This window comes from Seriola aureovittata, chromosome 14 (assembly GCF_021018895.1).
Source record: "Seriola aureovittata isolate HTS-2021-v1 ecotype China chromosome 14, ASM2101889v1, whole genome shotgun sequence".
Lineage (NCBI taxonomy): Eukaryota > Metazoa > Chordata > Actinopteri > Carangiformes > Carangidae > Seriola > Seriola aureovittata.
In genome coordinates, this window is record NC_079377.1 from 14081455 (window position 1) to 14100238 (window position 18784).

At 39.0% G+C, this 18784-nt stretch overlaps 1 protein-coding gene across 2 annotated transcripts; it reads left to right on the plus strand.

The window, feature by feature from the left end:
- The first annotated feature begins 5742 nt into the window (after nucleotides 1-5742).
- On the plus strand, nucleotides 5743-12060 carry chst3a (carbohydrate (chondroitin 6) sulfotransferase 3a). Of its 2 annotated transcripts, none has more exons than XM_056396400.1 (4): nucleotides 5743-6211; nucleotides 8289-8472; nucleotides 9091-9642; nucleotides 10583-12060. In XM_056396400.1, exons 2-4 carry the CDS (start codon nucleotides 8393-8395, stop codon nucleotides 11277-11279), a joined length of 1329 nt encoding a protein of 442 aa, XP_056252375.1. In that variant the 5' UTR covers nucleotides 5743-6211; nucleotides 8289-8392; the 3' UTR covers nucleotides 11280-12060. The 2 variants fall into 2 exon arrangements, with proteins under 2 accessions (XP_056252375.1, XP_056252374.1); XM_056396399.1 differs by having other exon boundaries at nucleotides 8306-8472.
- The last annotated feature ends 6724 nt before the right edge of the window (nucleotides 12061-18784 follow it).

An 18784-nucleotide genomic window follows, 5' to 3' on the forward strand; every position in this document is an offset into this window, starting at 1 on the left:
GAAACCGCACCATGAAGACGGCTCCGTCGAGAGTCCTGTACTTGAGATGCAGCTCTTAAGGTGGTTGGGGGGGAGCGGAGAAGGCTAAGGGCATATGCTCACGTGCTAATCCAATGACACATCTTAAGAGTTACTCCTGGGCCCTCTCAGTCCAACTGGGCTTCTTCAACCACCAATACACAAGAGATGGCTGCGTTGACAGGGCATACCAAAAAATGGATATATATTGCAACTTTGCAGATGATGGACAAGTATATTTTTCACAGATTTAATTTCTGATGTAGGACAACAGCTTTAATTTCCTACTAATAAATGAACAAATATGCAATTTTCTGATAATGTTGAAATATCATTCATGGAAGAGATGCTTGTGTCTGAAGGTAAGACAGTGTCAAAAGTGTCAAAATATTATGACTTTACAAATGTCAAAGTAAACTTGTCAGTTATTGTTTCAATGCTATTCTATTATCTGATATAAATATTGTATTTGCAAAAAATACTATCATTACATTGAAAACCTTTATATCAGAATGCCAAGAACTTTCATTCATCAGCTGTTTTTAATAATCACAATTTCAGATTTTGTAATATTTTTCTTATGTCAACATTTGCACTGGGTTATGATATTAAATCTGCCCTGAGATATAATACAAAGTGTGTTACAGCTCTGTGAGAACTCTGTATTAAACTTTTCTGTGATCTGCCTTTGAATTATTCCTGTTTTACATAAAGTGCTGTGACCATCTCTGTCATGGAGAAAATAGAGGGATTAAAATGATGCAGAATCTATACCGTGATATTTTATACAGTTACCATCTGCTATGCACTCCACAACCATCTGTTGCATTAGGAAAAAGAAAAAAAACTCTACTATTTACTCAATTAATAGAATAATCATAAAACCGGGGATGATGCAGATGAAAGCAGGGAATGATCTGATGAGATTATAGATCCTGTTTGGATGTTATGGTAGAAATCATGAAGTGAATATAAAATCTGAATTAAATGATAAAGACAAACAAGTCTGGATTCCATTTTTAAAATATCAGGAGGGGTTTATTAATTAATGTTTATTAATCCTTTTCTTTATTTCCAGGGTCAAAGAGGTAACTGTCTTTATTCTCTTTAATTAAAAACCACACTGATTAACGTAATGCCTTTCTGGGACTTTTTGAACAGTATTTTGGGCACTGAAGCTGGCTAATCTTCTTGTCTGATAATCTTATTTGCCACCCAGAGGTAAACTCGTGTAAACAAATGTTATATAATATTTAACCAGTGGTCATCCATTTGAGTAGGATCACCAACCCACTGATTACTTATATGTCTTTGAGTTTATTTGATTTTTTAATTTTTTTTAATATTTTTCATGAATCCGGACAAAAAGAGACTGAATGCAAATCAAAGTGATTCAGAATTCCCCACTTTTTTTGTTTTACTTTTACTGTATGACTTCCTATGGTATTTCAAAAATACCTACTATGATCTGCAATCAGATACAACAGATTCAATTTGTGGGATCTAAAATGAACACTGTAGAAAATAATTACAGATTAAGAAAATAATACGTCAATGGTACAGACAATACAACTGTGTGATGTCTATGCACACCATTAAAACATGTTGCATGCAAGAGGATTTACACACATGAATAAACCTTTTACGGTCCATTCTCATACAGAAATTAAATCTACTTTATAATCTCAGTGGTACTGGTTGAATGTACAGTACATAGCATGACCTCAGTGCCTGCTTGGTGAACAAATTGTACTCTCTTAAAACTGCAACTGTTACAGGGAGGACAAGAGGTGAAAACTGTCAACATTTATTTATTTATTTAATTATTTATTTATTTTTCAGGAACATTAGTGCATAAATTAAGATCAGTAACCTCTGGCCTGCATGTGCAGTAACACCTGTACGACTGGAATCATAGTATCTCCAGACAGCGGTATTCAAAAGCACATCCGTGATGTTTACTTTTTCATATGATGGCCCGACAATAAATCCCCTAAAAAAAACATCACCTGTCAGGTTACTTGTATATGTTGGTGGTTAAGGCCTTGGTTTCAGGTTTAATTCTCATGGTACTGGCAGATGGCAGACCTAAAGATTAACCCCCTGTGCTCTAATCCCTCCTCATCTTGTAATGCACGGGGCCTGTCTCACACAGGCTCCATCAGACATAAATGTAAAACACAATTAGCACACACAATCTTGCTACAAGTAGCCACAGAATGGACATGCTGCATATAACGCGTGCAACATTACGCGGGTTCACAAACGGATGACCTTCATGGTTTTTATCCTCTGTCATAATGAATGGGACTTTTGTTTAAAATGTTTAGAAACTGCACATGTGTGTCAGTGTTATACTTTAAATCTGTCACTGTACGTGCAAGTGTCTTCGAAAATGATCACTGTGAAAAATCATACTAGAAAAAGCTCACTGCTCATCTGTAGTCATCTTCTTAGTTTCTAATCCCGTGCCTTCAATCACAGCGGCACATGCTGACCTCTTTGTTCCTGTAGGGGATGAGGCAATAAGGCTGTCCACAGGGAAATTTCAGATGCTCATCATCTCAGCTCACTGTTTCATGTGCATCACTTGATTTTGATTGTTGTTATCAATAGTCAAGACCAGACTTGCATCTAAATAAGCTCAGTTTAACTGGAAATTTCAAGTGAAGAGCACGACATGACTCGATAGGCCACTTCAGTTATAGGCCTACTTCTTTAAAAGGATATCGCCCTTAAAGGCTTCAGCATCTACATGAAAACAAACAAAATTCAAGGAATGAAGAGCAGCAGAGGCTTAAACATGACAGATAATAATATTTTTTTCTTCTTCTGTTGTGTTATGAGAAAGTCATAAGAAAAGAGCAGCAGCATCTTTCTCTGAGACCAAAACACATCAAGAAGTTCTGCTCCAATATCAAATAGGTTGACCTCTCAGGTCAGCCAGCTCCAGTCTGTTGATTGTTCCGTGAACTAAATCCAAACACTGGTGAACCTGTTTATAGTCACTGTACTGTAAATATCTTGAACACACCCACACAGAACTGCTTTCAAGCGAAACCAAATTTTTAGTCACACAGAGGGCCTTAGATCTGCACTATTTTATCCCAATTTGGTCTTGTGAAAAGTATTTTGAATGAACCTGGATTGTGTTGCACAAATGAAGTTGCCTTACCATGACTTTTGTGTAATTACCAAAAGAAAAAAAAAAGTCCACATCCATGCTTACCGTGTGGAATAAACATCAAATTCAGGCACTCAAGTTGATGACTAAAAGTAAAAAGCCTTTAACATGGACCAGTACATTAGAAAAATAAAAATAAAAAACTAGTGTGATTTGAATTAAGCAAGAACAACAACAATATTATACCCTATACCTTCAGCTATTTCATTTTAATATAATTTGAGTTAAAGCATTCAAACATAATTAATCTTCAAATTACATGAAATGATTATAGGACAAAATGTTTTCCTCTGCAACATTTGGGTTTGCTGTGTATGATTACATTATTTGGTTGAAGTTTGGAGCACGTTTCTGGCTGTTTATCAAGAGGCAATGTTGAGAGAGCTGCAAGTAGAATTAGTTTGGCTCTCGTCCCTTCATCCTGTACCGAAACGTGAGGACCCATGAAAATGTCAAATGAACATGTAGATTACCAAATAACTGTTAATCACTACAACATCAAGAACATTTTGGATTACAAGAATCCCAAGTATACAGAAAAAACATTCATCATATGTGTATGTATATATAAATATATGTCATATTCAAAAGTATAATTTGTATATCTCTGTATCTCTGTATATAGCCATTCCCACGTCAAACAGCAACCCTGTGACAACAATCTTTAAACACTACACCTTCTACAGCTGTTTGAATTGGGTACGTGAAGTTATCCATTTAATCTGTGTTTTTGGAGTGGGCAAAACAAAATACTGCCTTGGTAAATCCTTGAATTTTAAAAAATATATTAAAAAAGAAATTCCAATTCATGCTTGGAAAAATTAGATTTGCCAGGTCGAAAATAGAAAGGGAAAGTTTGAATGATTTATAGCCCACAGTACTTGTCTCACTACCAGATCATTCTGTCTGTTAGAGCACCTGTTTTCAAGACACCCAATTCAGCTTTACCATTTTGGATTATTATTGATAATCTCTAGTGCGGTTTGCTAAGGGCAGAGGTTTGCTTTTAGTCCTGGTCCACTCTAAAACTAGGTCACTCCTTTAATCTCTCCATGTAGAGTATACTGTAGGTTAACAACCTTTCATTTTCATAAACCTCTGAGAGTGCTTGCAGAGTGAACACAGAGTCATGAATCATGCAAAATCCTAAAAGATATGACACGCTACTTTTGCAGGTCTCATCATGGACTTCTCCAAAATGACCACCAGCAGGAATCCAGTGAGGTGTTGAAATAATTTATGAAACTGATAGTCCCTGTATAGTTTAATTTATAAACCTGATAGCCCCTGTATTATGGGTTTTAATTAGAGTTAAAAAAAACCTTGAGGCCTCAGCTGTTTGTCACTGGAACCTCAGCAACTTGCATGATACAGCAGGACCTGAAAGAAATAAAAACTTTATAACTGCAACAGTAAAATAAATGCATGTATATCACATATAAACACATGAATATATAAAAAAAACCAATGAAAATAAACTAAAGTAATGTGAAAATATACTAGACAAAATCTAAGCACTTTTATTTGTAGTTTGTGCACATTCACAAACGGAGACTCCAACAAAACATATGTTCAATGTGGTATATTGAACTGCACTTTAGTTAAATCCAATCTGAAATTCCAATATTGCAGAGTTCGCTTCACATTGTCTATAATATATTTTACATTAAAATGTGTATTGAAAGATGAAAATCATATGCATCAAATATATTCTGTAGATGAATGTCAAATTAAATAGATGTATAGCTGAGTGTAGGTACTTCATGTTGGCCAAATTAAGCCTGTGCTATTGGGCTGACCTTCCCCCTCTGATACGCTGCTCCGCTGCTCTGCATTGTTTTACACTGCTGCCTCCAAGTGGTAAAAATCTGGTGGTGGACAATATTTGTAAAAAACAGAAGAAAAAAAAAGAAAACAAAAACCCACTGCAATTGTGTCTTTTTTTTCTTTGCATTTACATGAGTTCAGCATGTTGGGAAACATTTAGAAATGTATATCTTTATCTACAATTGTGGATAGGGTGTAGCAGTGATTATTAAACTAGCTGTTCAAAAACGCTGACCACACACAGATCTGGTCATTCCCCACAATATGGTCAATATATAAAGACATATGAAGACTGAATATCTGTACATGTCTAACACACTTTTTTCCCCCAGCAGACATTTTGACTTATCAAAGTAGTGAAAACACAGGGGTCAAAGAAAAATTCACCAAAGTGGAAAAATTCAAGGCTTTTCAAAATCTTCAAATTCTAATAATGTGCTGCTGCTTGACTAACAGTAGATGATGTTAACCTCCTCAAAGAGGCATTAACCAGCCTGACAGTGATAACTATATAGCTACATATAATTAAAACGCTCTCCTAGAGCAGGCAGATGCAGTCCTTCTATACAAAATTGCAGGGTGTATTTTGGGGGTGATCACGTGACCAGACACAGGATGTCCGACGCGGGGTGGGGTGTGTGTGTGTGTGTGTGTGTGTGTGTGTGTGTGTGTGTGTGTGTGTGTGTGTGTGTGGTGGGTGGGGGGCAGTGACGTGAAGGGTGAACACAGTCAGCTTGCTCGTACAGCGTGGTTCTGCACATGAGAAAAGTTAGAGGAAAAGTTTTTGAAGCGATACTCGAAACACAGATCTAATTTCCGGGCAAATGAGTGAGTCTGTTTCTGTCGACTCTTCGCAAATTCTTGAATTACCTATGTGACACAGCCTTTATTTTTTTTTCTATCTCTCTGTTTAGTCGAATTAATTAATTAATTAATTTTTTAAAAACCCAAAAAACAAAGATTATTCTGGTTTCCGTTTCAATACCGATGTTTCTGCAAGACGTCCGTGCCTCCGCGCTGCCTCTCATTCATCCGGCAGAGGAGACGAGCCCGCGTCCGAGGATACAATGAAGCAGTGTGTCCTAGTCCGAGACAATGCAGCAAGATGCTACGAGGGGACGATACTGTTTCTCACAAGATCGGGGACATTTTTGCTCGATTGCAGAGAGAGACCAGCTAAAGGTTTGTAACATCTGAACACATGCTATTTTCTTCTGGCAGGAAATGAACACAAAGCTTAAAAAAACAAAACAAAACAAAACCAAACCTATAGAGCCACCGGCGCACGGTGGAGCTTGTAAACATCCTGCTGCCGTGCGCGTTAAACGCTATAAATGATGAATAATGATAAAGTCTACCACTATCTCCACTACTGTCAAACCATACATGTGTGATGTGTATATGTTTCCTCATACGATGCAGGTATAGATGATGATTGAGCAGATATGGAGGCTGTGTGTGTCGTGTTGTCCACTATGATCAATAATTCTCTGTTATAGATGTGAGTTGCTCATAAAACCATTTTTTCCCCCAGATTTAATGTTGAGGACATGAAAGCATCTTCTCAGAGCATCAGAGATTAATATCATGCAGAAGTATTCATTAGTCTGTATTCATTATGGTTCAGTGCTGGGGATGTTGGAAATGCCCCCTCCCCCTAAATGACTGCTATAGTATTACATGGGCACCACATAGAGGGGGTTAGTTTTCTTTATTTCCTAATGGCAACTAGTATGACATCCAGACTAAAATCAGTCAATAAATCATATTGAAATGATAAACAGCACCTGTACAAATTATCAGGGTTTTCAATATTTGCCCATAACAGTTAATTGTTGACACTAACACCCCAGGATGAACAGAAAAGCTTTCAGAGGGAATTTAGCTTTCAGCGTCTCCATGAGACGCTGCTTCGAGGCTTTGAAGGCAACCATTAATGTAATTTGTAGTGAGATGATAAACAGAGTGATGTGTGTTTCTGCCTGAGCAGATAGTCAGATTTGCCAAACGCTCCAGTGACTCTTGAATATGTAAAAGTGCTCGGCTCAACGTGCTTCAGCCTGACAGTTTGACGGCTATGCCGTATTAAGCTCAGATAATTGGGTGATATTTACTTACAGAGCACACAATCATTTCACAACGGCTTCAAAACTATGTCTCTCTTTTTCTCTTAATGATATGCTTTGTAGAAATTTTTCACCGTCTTGACAGGTCCAAATGGTGTGTGTGTGTGTGTGTGTGTGTGTGTGTGTGCGTGGGTTTGTGTGTGTGTGTGCGTGTGCGCGTGGGTTTGTGTGTTGCAGTACTCCATAGATAATTTATTCAGAATGAAGAAATTTGTTCTACTGAAGAATATCAAATCAAAAGTCTTTCACAAGAGCAACGTGTCTGGTAAGGTTAAGTGTTCCTTAGTAATTTGCCTCAGCATTTATGAGTTCATTTCATGGGAGAGTAATGCAATACTCCCAATTGATGGGAAGGACAATACTCAGTTGATGACGCAAGATTTCTTTTTTTCACTACCATGCTCTGACTTGCCCCGTGTTCTCTGCTATGAATTTACTTGTAAGATGGCAATTAAGCAACACGCTGACTTCTTGAGTGTTGAAGGTGGCTTCCTGTTAAATAGATGGGAGTGTTGAAAACACACAGTGCTTGAGTCAAAATTTGCCATATCCCCTGACTCACTGCCATGTGGCAGTGCTCCACTGCGTTTTCTGGCACTGAAAACCACACCTGTTTACATTACCTCTCCCCCCTCTCTCCCCTCTCTCTCTCTCATCTGTCTTCTCCTCCTCTCCTGATCCCAGCCCTAGTTTCTTTTTCTGTGGTTGTAAGAAACGAGATAAACAAGTTTACAAAAACTTTGATGTGGAAACTGCTAATTATTCCTGGGAATTCAATGCATCTGTGAATGCATGTTGTTATAATATAAACAAAACACTGACTGAATTTAGGTTCATCTGAGATAAGAGCTGAAACTATTCAAACTACACAAACTATTCTGTTTTGAATAGTTTGAGTCTTCAGGATAATCCATTATGAGGCATGTCTTTTGTGTGACTTCATGGTAATGTTTTTGACATCCATTCTTGTCTTCTTACTCTGCTTTATGTGTACCCATCCTCATACTCAGAAAAGTATTTTCACGACCTGAGCCAGACACAAGGTGCACAAGCATTTGGTGTTTAGTATTGTTTAAGAGTCATTATGAACCTGGAATAACATCTAGTTTGCATGTTTAACTTCTTAATTGAAGTACCTTTCTTATTGCAGAATGAAGCTTTAGCATCTGCATGACAAGCTATGACCAGCAACAGAGACTAGACTCTAGACGTCCAAGTACAAAGCCAGGACTCAAGAATGAAGACCAAATATGCAATCTTCTTCATCTGTATCGTTGCCCTGGTCATCATCGAGAAGGAAAGCAATATCCTGTCAAGGTAAAAGAGTAAAATCTACCTGGAGAATTTGCAGTCAATCACAAGAGATTATACATTTCATTGCTTTGGTTGCAGTCATATGTTCTGGGAAAGAAACAACTCCTGTCTTCAGATTTACATACGCACCGTGTCTTAGGATCAACTTTTGCTTTTTGTATCATCCAACCTGGCTATCTCACTGTCAAAGCTGTTTTCTTCACTTGCTCAAGAAAAAATATATCTGGGTAACTAATGGCTCAATGTCCTTTTAGATTATCAAGAATGAGACGAGTGGAAAAGTTCCACATCTCTAGGAAAAGGAAGCGAGCCAGCTGCCGGTTATCTTAGATTAGTATAACGACTGGAAACAGGAAGAAATAGCTAGAATTGCTCTGCCCAAAAGTAAAAAAATTTGCCTATATGCACCTTCACAGCTCACGAATTAACTATTTGTTGGCCTTGAGCAGTTGATTTTGTTACCGAGCCAGGATAACTGCTCCCTCCTGTTTCCAGTCTCCAACTCAAACACACAGTAGCTCAATTTGCCAGTGTCAGCTAAATGCAAAATATGAAATATGTGTCTCATCCAAATGCGTTAACGCTGCTTAATCTGTGGTCAATTGCTATTTTTCTCACCAGGGTCTCTGATAAGCTGATCCAGAGGCAGACTCCTCAGCAGACCCCAACGACTCCACTGAATTACAGCAACACAACACAAAATGGCTCCTTGACGGTGCTCAAAATGCTGCTTTCTAAACTCACCAGTGCCAAAGGGAATTTCTCAAATTTCTCTGAGGAACAGGCGGAGGATGAACTGGATGACCTGGGCACGTACAGCTACAGCAATGGACGTAAGCACATATTACTCTTGGCCACCACACGAACAGGTTCCTCATTTGTGGGGGAGTTTTTCAACCAGCACGGGGAGAATATGTTCTACCTGTTTGAGCCCTTGTGGCATGTGGAGCGCATGCTGACCATGGCCGCAGAGGCAAACAATGGGACAGTGTTGGCAGGAATCTACCGGGATGTACTCCAGGGGCTCTTCTTGTGCGATTTCTCTCCTCTTGAGAAGTTCATCTCTCCCCCGCCTCTGGACCACGTCACCCCGGCTCTTTTTCGAAGAGAGTCTAGTTTATCGCTCTGCGAAGAACCTGTCTGCACTCCTGTGATCAAAGATGTTTTTGAGAGGTATTGTACATTCTCTAGATACTCAGTGTTATTGATCAAACTTACAGTGTTGGTTGAATCTGAAGAAGATACTAAAATTTAACAGTGATACAGCTGCAATAAGGGATGGACCGCTGGCTCTGGCAGTAAGTTTTCTTTTAATGATGATGTCCTTGATGTTCTGCAGCAAGTCTTCTGGATAATTTATTGAAACTATAGGTTTATGTTATAGATATTACTTATACTTCAATATAGGTTCTGAGAAGTCTTTTTTATTTTTTCAGGCTTGAGTTTGCTCTAAAGTGTGATACCTATGAGCTTCAGCTTACGATGATAGTTTCAGAAGAGTAGCACATTCAAAATGTTTCATCATTACAGCTGGGAAAAAAACATTGCACCATAGTTGATGCAACTGATCTAACATTAACTCAGAGTTCCAATAAGCTTCTGGAAAATAGTTTCAATGTTCAGGGTATAGTGTTTAGCGAAGCAAAAACTATTTGAAGATGTCACTGTAGGATTTAGGATGTGATGGGTATTTTCCTCCATTTTCTGGCATTTATAGAACAAACATTTAATTCATTAATCCAGAAAATCGTCATCAGATTAAATGATAATGAAAATCTGAAAAAAAAGTCAGTTAGGGTTAACTAATCCTAACAAAATTTTAAACTTGGTTTCTTACTGAAATGCCCCTTGGGAATCATAGTCGACTTCAACCCTTAGCTTTATTATCTCCACAGTCTTGCACCTTTGACCTTATTCCAAAGAACCAGGCATTTGCTCATCTTTAGGACTGATGATTCAGCCAGAGAGTTTCATGCCCATAGAAGTTTTATAAGTGCTCTCACTGCTTCAACTCAGACAACGAACAAGACATTTATTTCTGGAACCTCAAACCTGAAATAACTCTTCCCGCCTTTGAAATATATTTATCATATCCATACCGCTCTTGTTTTAGGTATCACTGTAAGACTCGTCGCTGTGGGCCACTGAACTTGACCCTTGCATCTGAATCCTGCCTTTCCAAGCAACACCATGCCATTAAGACTGTCCGTGTGCGCCAGCTGGACACATTGCGGCCTTTGGTGGACGACCCTCGCTTGGATGTGAGAGTGATCCAGCTTGTCCGAGATCCACGGGCCATCTTAGCATCCCGCATGGTGGCTTTCTCCTCCAAGTACCAGACGTGGAAGGCCTGGGCGCAGGACGGCCAGGTGCCTGAAGATGACGAGGAGGTGAAGAGGCTCAAAGGAAACTGTGACCAAATTAGGATGTCTGCAGAGGTGGGACTGAGCCGACCTCGCTGGCTGAGGAACCGCTATATGTTAGTTCGTTATGAGGATATTGCCCGCTACCCTATGCAGAAGGCAGAGGAAATGTACAGGTTCACAGGGATACCATTTAGTCCCCAAGCTAGGAAGTGGATTCTGAGGAACACCCAGACCACACAGGAAGCTAGCGGGATTTACTCCACCCAGAAGAACTCATCAGAGCAGGCAGAGAAGTGGAGGTTTAGCATTCCCTTTACACTTGCTCAGGTAGTGCAGAGAGTGTGTGGACCCACCATGAAGCTGTTTGGGTACAGGTTTGTGAATGACGAAAAGACACTGATGAATAAGTCCATGAGTTTGCTTGAGGAAAGATTGTTTCACTAGTTTTAAAGTCATACATGTAGCTGTGAATATGCAGAACTCTGCACGCGCCGGATGGGAGCCATTAGAAGCCATTATTGCACACACCAAAACTAGTAAGCAACGGTGCCATAAAAGACTAAATGTTTTACTGGTGACAGTATTTGGGCCATACAGTAATAATTATACTCACCAATGATGTGCCTCATTGTAACAATGAAGAGCCACTTGATAAAGAAAAGTATTTATTTGCATACCGTGTTCACTGAGGAGCCTGGTACTTAAGCTTTATGTCATGCTCTGTGTTTCATTTATATGAAATAAGCATAGATGTCAAGCCTGACAGATTGCCTGAGATTAATATGTAAGATTTTATTGATAGTTGATTATGTTTAGATCATCAGGGATAAACTACAGTGAAAGTGACGTGTATGTGTTTTGTTTGTGTGTGTGTGTGTGTATGTGTGTGGAAGAGAGTGTGTTTCTGCTCATATGGTTAATGAAGCTAGTGCTTAATTCTGCCTTGTTCAACCTGGCTTGTATTTTAATAGATCCGCACTAGACTAGGCAACTGATATGATAACTTTAGATTAGACCTGATGTGCGCTGATAAGGCTTTACATAACTGACTCAGGTGAAGTGAATGTTGCATTGCATTTTGTGGTGTCTTCATGAGGAGTATTCATATCCTCCCAACAGTATACCATGTGAAAATATACAATACTCTCTGATGTCTTTAACCAAATGCCATTTAAAGCAGTTCTCTTGTGAAAGAAAGAAATATACTTTACCTCAGATACCTTAATGTGTCTTCAACATTCAACAAGTGTTGCTTTTCCCCAGTAGCCATAGTAGTAGTAATGGGTTTCCCAGTGCTAGGTCCCGGCCTCTAAGTAAACAGGCAGTTTGGGTGTCATTTTACAAAAGCAGCGTCTCTGGTAATAACCTGCCGCTTCTGTCGGCAGGCCGCTCAGAATGACAAGGTGAGAGCTGATCTGTGTATGTCAGACAAGTGTGCTCACGGTCACACACGTTTTTTTTAATTACTTCCAAACTTAAAGAAATAAAACCACCAGAAAAAAGGAAGACATACAAAATTCACTTCCAAGTTGTGAGATTCTCGTATGTTGATGTTTTTGGTGACAAATATATACAAAGTACGTATGTAGCTGCATTAATGTGGTCTATCGCTCTCAGTAAGACCCAGGTGCTGCTGCTGCATTAACTGTCACTCTTGACCGTATATAAAGGTATCCACTGTGACTCTAGTTCAATAGCAGCATTGTGTTCAACTTGGCTGAGGCACTGCTGAAACTGCAGTGCCGCTCACGGAAAAGGGGGTATGCATTAGAGGTACGTATAGAAGAGGGCTTATACTATGTTAGTGTTGAAAACATGAATATGAATACTCAGAGGCCATCAGCTGCCCAGATTCAGTACTGAAGTATTTAAAAAAAAAAAAAGAAAAAGAAAAGAATGCTGTGAAATACAAGTGCAACTGAAACAATGGGTGTAGTCAGTATGCATTCAACAAATCAGATACACAGAGTGGCAATAATAATGTGAAAGCAGTACAGTTTTGCAGTTATTACTTTGGCATAAAGATATACAGGTATGTTTTTCGTGGTGGAAAAAGTATCAAGTTAAGTCTCAAGTCTTGTCAAAGGATCCAAAATAAAACCATCAAGTCAAGTCACAAGTCAGCTGCAAACGTTTCAGGTCTCTGCCCTGACAGTTGAACATTTCACTTTCAAGCTGTGTTCATATTGATTTTTACATCAAGTCATTTCAATGCTTGGGCCTGATAATTAGCTATTCAATATTCCTCACAGCTGCTTTTCTTCACAAATGAGCAAAGTGCAAAATCTTAGAGCCACATTTCAACACGACAGAGGCTGAATGTTTGATACTCTAAAGACTTTTGGTGGAAAATCACTTTAAAAGTCTCATTGAAGAAGAGGGTAATCGTGCCGTTGGTTGTCAAAGTTCTGAGTTTCTTTAATGACTTACTGTCGGTGTTTACTATTAAAACTTTTTTTTTACCATCACATTCTGGATATTCTTGCAGAAGAAACCAAGAGCCTGTGCACAGATGCGTAAGCAAATGTATCACACAGATGATTTGATGATTTTTAACAGCGAAATGCTGCTTCTGTCAAACATAAAGTGACCCTCCTGCAGCTCAAGGATGCAAAATGAAACCATCAGTTGCTCACAGTTTTAGATGTAACACCATGTTACAGTGCACAGAAACACTAATGTTAATTTCTTCAGATTTTCCAGCAGTATGAAAATCCCATCAGAGTAACTGGAACAGAAAGCTATGTTTATGGTATTCTCATTATCTTAGGACCTAAGGTTTGGCTTTTTTCTAAACTTCAAACTCCTCACATTGGCTACAGGTGTATATAAATCAGTAGCAAGACAAAAGAAGGATCATGATTTATTCACGCTCCTCGATTTCTCCATTTCCTTTTCAAGATTTTGAGTAGAAAAGCTTGACTCCAGATAAACCAGCACGTGCACTTGGGCATGTCTTCAGCATTCGTCCTCCACAGATTCCACCACAAATATCTCTGCCATTTTATCAACGGTTTTTTCTAAACAGTGAAATGCAGAGGCTTAGTATAACATGGATAAAATGGAGATAAATGTGGGATTGTTTACTCAGTTGCATTCTCTCAGTCTAGCTCCTCGTCCAAATGCATGCTGTTGCCAGGGATCCCCAAAAGGCCGAGTGGGAAGTAACTGGAGAAAAAAGGCCAAAACAAGGAGCCTATTCAAGTCTGCATTCTTTCTGTCTGTTTCATGCCCCAGCTGAGAGAAAACACTTTAGAGTTCACAGCTGTTGGTCAAGCTGGTTTTCTCCCAGATCATTTCCCTCTTTGCTGAATATTCCCACAGCAACACAGCAGATGTTTCCATCCGGCAAAAGAGGAAAAGTTTTGGTGATAAGTCACTGCGGACCCAGCTCCAGCCCAGTTTCAAGTTTTCATCAAGGAATCTGCTCTTGTTTTTGACCACTAGAGTTGCTGTAGAGTAATACGTTTGACAAGTGGTAGGTTTTTTTTCTTAAGTGTTTTACCAGCAAAAGGTTTGCGCAATATCTCTTAAGAGTCATGCCAATAACCCTGATTTAGGGGAAAACCGATGACTGTAGTTGAAGATGGATGACGTGTCTCCACTTCCTGCCCCTGTTCAAAAATGAAGCCAAAATATCCTAAATACGAGCCTGGCCACCCCGCACTGGTGACGTCATTAGGAGCCAGAGTCTGCGCAGTAGTGATCAGGGAGTGGAGCCGTGGTATCGAGGCTCCATTTACCTGGTTGACCCAATTGCAAGTCAATCATGTCACAGCTGTCAGTCGTGACGTTACACTCCCATTACCATTCCCAACTAATTATGCACTGTCGGCAGGGTTTTGGCTTCCCTTTTAGGCAGCTGTCATGTTGTCCATCTTTATATACAGTCATTGGTACATACAGTGAAAGCTAAACTAATTATATACGATAATCTCACATATAACATCCAACAGTTTCACATAGCCTATAATTGGAAATACAGTGCAAAAAGTAACAATTCACCAAGATATGAGAAGAAGAGCAATGCAAGGTTTTAAAACAGAGCAAGGTAGTGCTTGAGCATAACATGCTGTTTTGGCCCTGAGGATACCAGCACCTCGGACCCCAGTGCTGTCTACTGGAAATTTAATTTTGGAGATTTAATTCTGACTGGATTATGTTCTATATTAACTTAATGAGGTCTTAATTTATGCATTTGGCAAATATGTTGATAATGATTTATCAGGAAAATGTTCACAGACAACATATTTGTTTTCTGCCAAAATATCTGATCTGATCTTGCAGTGCAATATCCATTTCTAATGAGTGTGACATTAAACTTTTTTAAGGTTATAGACTCTCACAGCACTTGGTTAAGGTTGGGGAAAGATTGTGGTCTGGTTTAATAATAAATAATCAGAGTTTAGTTGTATGTAAATGTAATGTCCAAGAAAGTCTTGCAGACCCATGACTTTGACTGTAATAGCAGTTGAGGTTGAAGTTGTTTGAACACAACACTGCTAACAGCATCTCTGTTAGGTTTTTAGTGATTTAATGATGAGATGTTTAGAATCCATACATTGCTTCTGATGCTTGCACATTCGCAGTTTGTACTCCCAGTTGAAAAAACAGAATGGTGCCTCGGAAATGAAATGCTACACTGAGGTCAGACCAATAAGAAGAAAGAAAAGAAAAAACATGAACATGGGATTGAGAGTATTTGGGAAGTGGGCAAACTTCATGCTTGGCATAATGAATTATGTTTATGTGTCAGTGCAGAAATGAAGGGAAACACACAACTTACTTTTAGTTAGGTGCCGGTTCACAGGAGGACATTAGATGGAGGAGAGCTGCACAAATTACACAGATGCAATATTTTAACCTGAGTGACACAGGGCAGGTGATTCAAATCACTGAGCACACAGAGCAATGAACATGAACATAGATCTAGGGTCCATAGAGAGGTCATGGCCAAGAGAGGATTACAGGATCAACATTCAAGGAACCAACAAATACAATAGAAAATCATTGTGGGAAGACTGAGGGTATCACAGGGCAGAGTAGCTATTTGGACAGAATTTATAGTAGCTACACATAAAAGACTAGAATGGTAGTAGGGCGCATACCTCTACCAAGGCCAAACAATCTTATACATGTCTGTGAGATCCAGATTTTTTTCTGGATCTGCACCAAATTTTACAACACCATACATCTATCTGATTTTTTACATGAAGATCCATACATTATTTCCTAAGAAATTGATGATATTCTTGAAAAATGCCCTGTCTTGCAATGTTTGGGTAAGTGATAAAACATTCTGTCCCTTCAACCAAATTGGCACCAACATTTAATGAGTTCATCAATGGACCATCCCCCATCACTCCACCAAGGTTGGTGAAAATCAATTAAGTACTTTTTGTGTAATCCTGCTGACAAAGAAAGAAAGAAAGAAAGAAAGAAAGAAAGAAAGAAAGAAAGAAAGAAAGGAACAAACAAACAAACAAACAAACAAACACGAGTAAAAACATAACCTCCTTGGCGGAGGTAATAAGTCTACAAGAATTGCATCCTTGTTGTCTTAAATGCTGAATTTAATCACAGTGTCACAGAAATGCTATCTGAGTTTAGTCAAAGGGGGGGTCCTCAAACACACAGATTAGCTGAGCTGTGTAAAGTAAACTAAATTTTTTTCTTTCTAACAAAGAATCCCTACTTGTGGAATAATTTCCTGTCAGGATTAATTATTTATTGGATTACTTCTCAATGTGGTCATCACATTTACATATCTATGGACAAATCTTTTCTCTTTCTTAAAATTATTTCTTAATTAAACCTTGAATATTGTATGTGTGATTCTCCATTTCTGTATTCTTCTGTGTCCAAATGTTTTATTCTTTCTACTCTCTGTGTTTACTGGTTTCTAGAATTTGGATACATTGATATTGAAGATCTTCCTCTCTACGAACTCTATTTCTATGTTCAAGTTGATTGCCCTGTGAGCTCTCTGATTTGATTCACCTGCCTTATACTCTATATAGGTCACCCAGATGCTTTGTGGGACTTTTTTTTTTTTTTCTCCCCCGCCTTTAAGAACACAGAAGTAGTGAAGTCTTGCTTCACAGAACTACTATGATGCTTTATGTGATCACTATTTTGCTCAAGTAAACAACCTGAACACAAATGTGGATGAGTTACCCCTGGAGACACCAGGGGTAAGCAAAACACCATAACTAGGCCTTTTTTTTTTGTTGCCATTCACCGGTTAGAATATGGTGATGAAATAACCTAAATTTCTCTATGCAAAAAATGCAGAGCTAAGGCGAGGAAACAAGGCAAATCATTGAAACAAATATAACAAAAGGTTGCTCCCTGACCACTCAAAAACACAGATACCTGCTGGCAAAACAAAACCTGTCTACTCTACACTTGCTTAAAAATCAAATACAAAGGAGACAACCATCTACCTAATACCCTACCCTATCCCACCCAACACTTTAACCCCTATAACTTCACATTTTCTCCATGTGAAGTTTAACTGAATGTGGGACAGAACATAATCAAAAAATCACAAGTTAACAATTCACAATATGTCACTAATCTAAGTCAACAGCATGTGTTAAAATGAAATTCATTAACTCTGGTCTGGTCCATGCTCATAAAATATTTTGAATAACATGCAACTGTGATAATGAAAGACATCTGGATTTGCATCACTAGGGATTTATTAAATATATACTGGCAAATTTTTGGCCTTTCGTTTCCAAGTTCTCATGTACCTTGCAATTATTAATTATTACTTTTTGTAGCTTTTTCTTTCTTTTTTTTTTTTTTTTTTTTTTGCAAACACGCCAATCGTTTGTGGCTATAAAAACATGAAAACAGATTTCTGCTGTACACATTAATAAAATCAGTGGGTAGCGCATGCCTGTTCACCTGCAACCCGTCACTTAGATGACAAATTCATTTTAGTCCTAACATGGTGAGAAAATTGAAGTTACAATTCGGCACCACTTGCTCCAAGGGAGACACTGGTTCAGACTGTTATGCCATTAAGCTACTGTACCAACAGATGCACACAGTGTGCTTGTATGCCCCCGCAGATTCAATGATGCTGTTTGTGCTGCGTAAGGGAAGGGAGCAGGCTGAGGAAACGGAGACGAACACCCCCCCCCCCCAATTGACCTCTTTCTGGTTCTCGTCCATGTTCCTCCTCTCTTAGACATCCCCTGTCCCACCACAGTCTTCTTACACTGGATAGGTAGTGATTGTTGTTTTCCCTTTTGTTTTTTGGCATGTGTATGTTTTCTTTTTTGGGATGATAACATCCACTTTCTGTCTGACTTATCCAGTGTCACACAATCACTGTGCTCCTTCAGTCTGGCTCTCCACCCCTCAAGCAAACACACGCACGCACGCACACACACACACACACACACACACACACACACACACACACACACACACACACACACACAAGCAGGCACTCTCTGCACCCCTACCTTTCTCTAAGCACACTCCATCTCCTCTTACTGGCTGCCCCTCGTTGGAACGTAAATAAATCCTGTGGTTGGGGTGGAACACTGAGTGCCCTCATATGCCTCTGGAGTTGCTTTGCCTGAAAGAGGCCTTGTATTTGCCTCCTGTAAGATGGCTCCACTCAGCCATACACTGGCCTTGCACAGATAGGCTGCTCTGTGGAACACCCAGAAATCACATCTTAAAAAAAAAAAAAGTCTCAAAACTGAAATCATACACTTGGTCTTATTTGCTAAAACAAACTGCTAACTACCCGCAGTGACAATTTCAGGATATAACGTTCATTAAAGGCTAGGATATGACAGCATAGTGGCTTACTGTGAATTGCAGCATTTATTTCCTGTGTGTCCAGCAGAGGGCAGTAGACCCCACAGGATCATCAAGAGTGTTGGGTGTGCTTTTATAAGTGTGTACATTGTGTCTGTATGTAT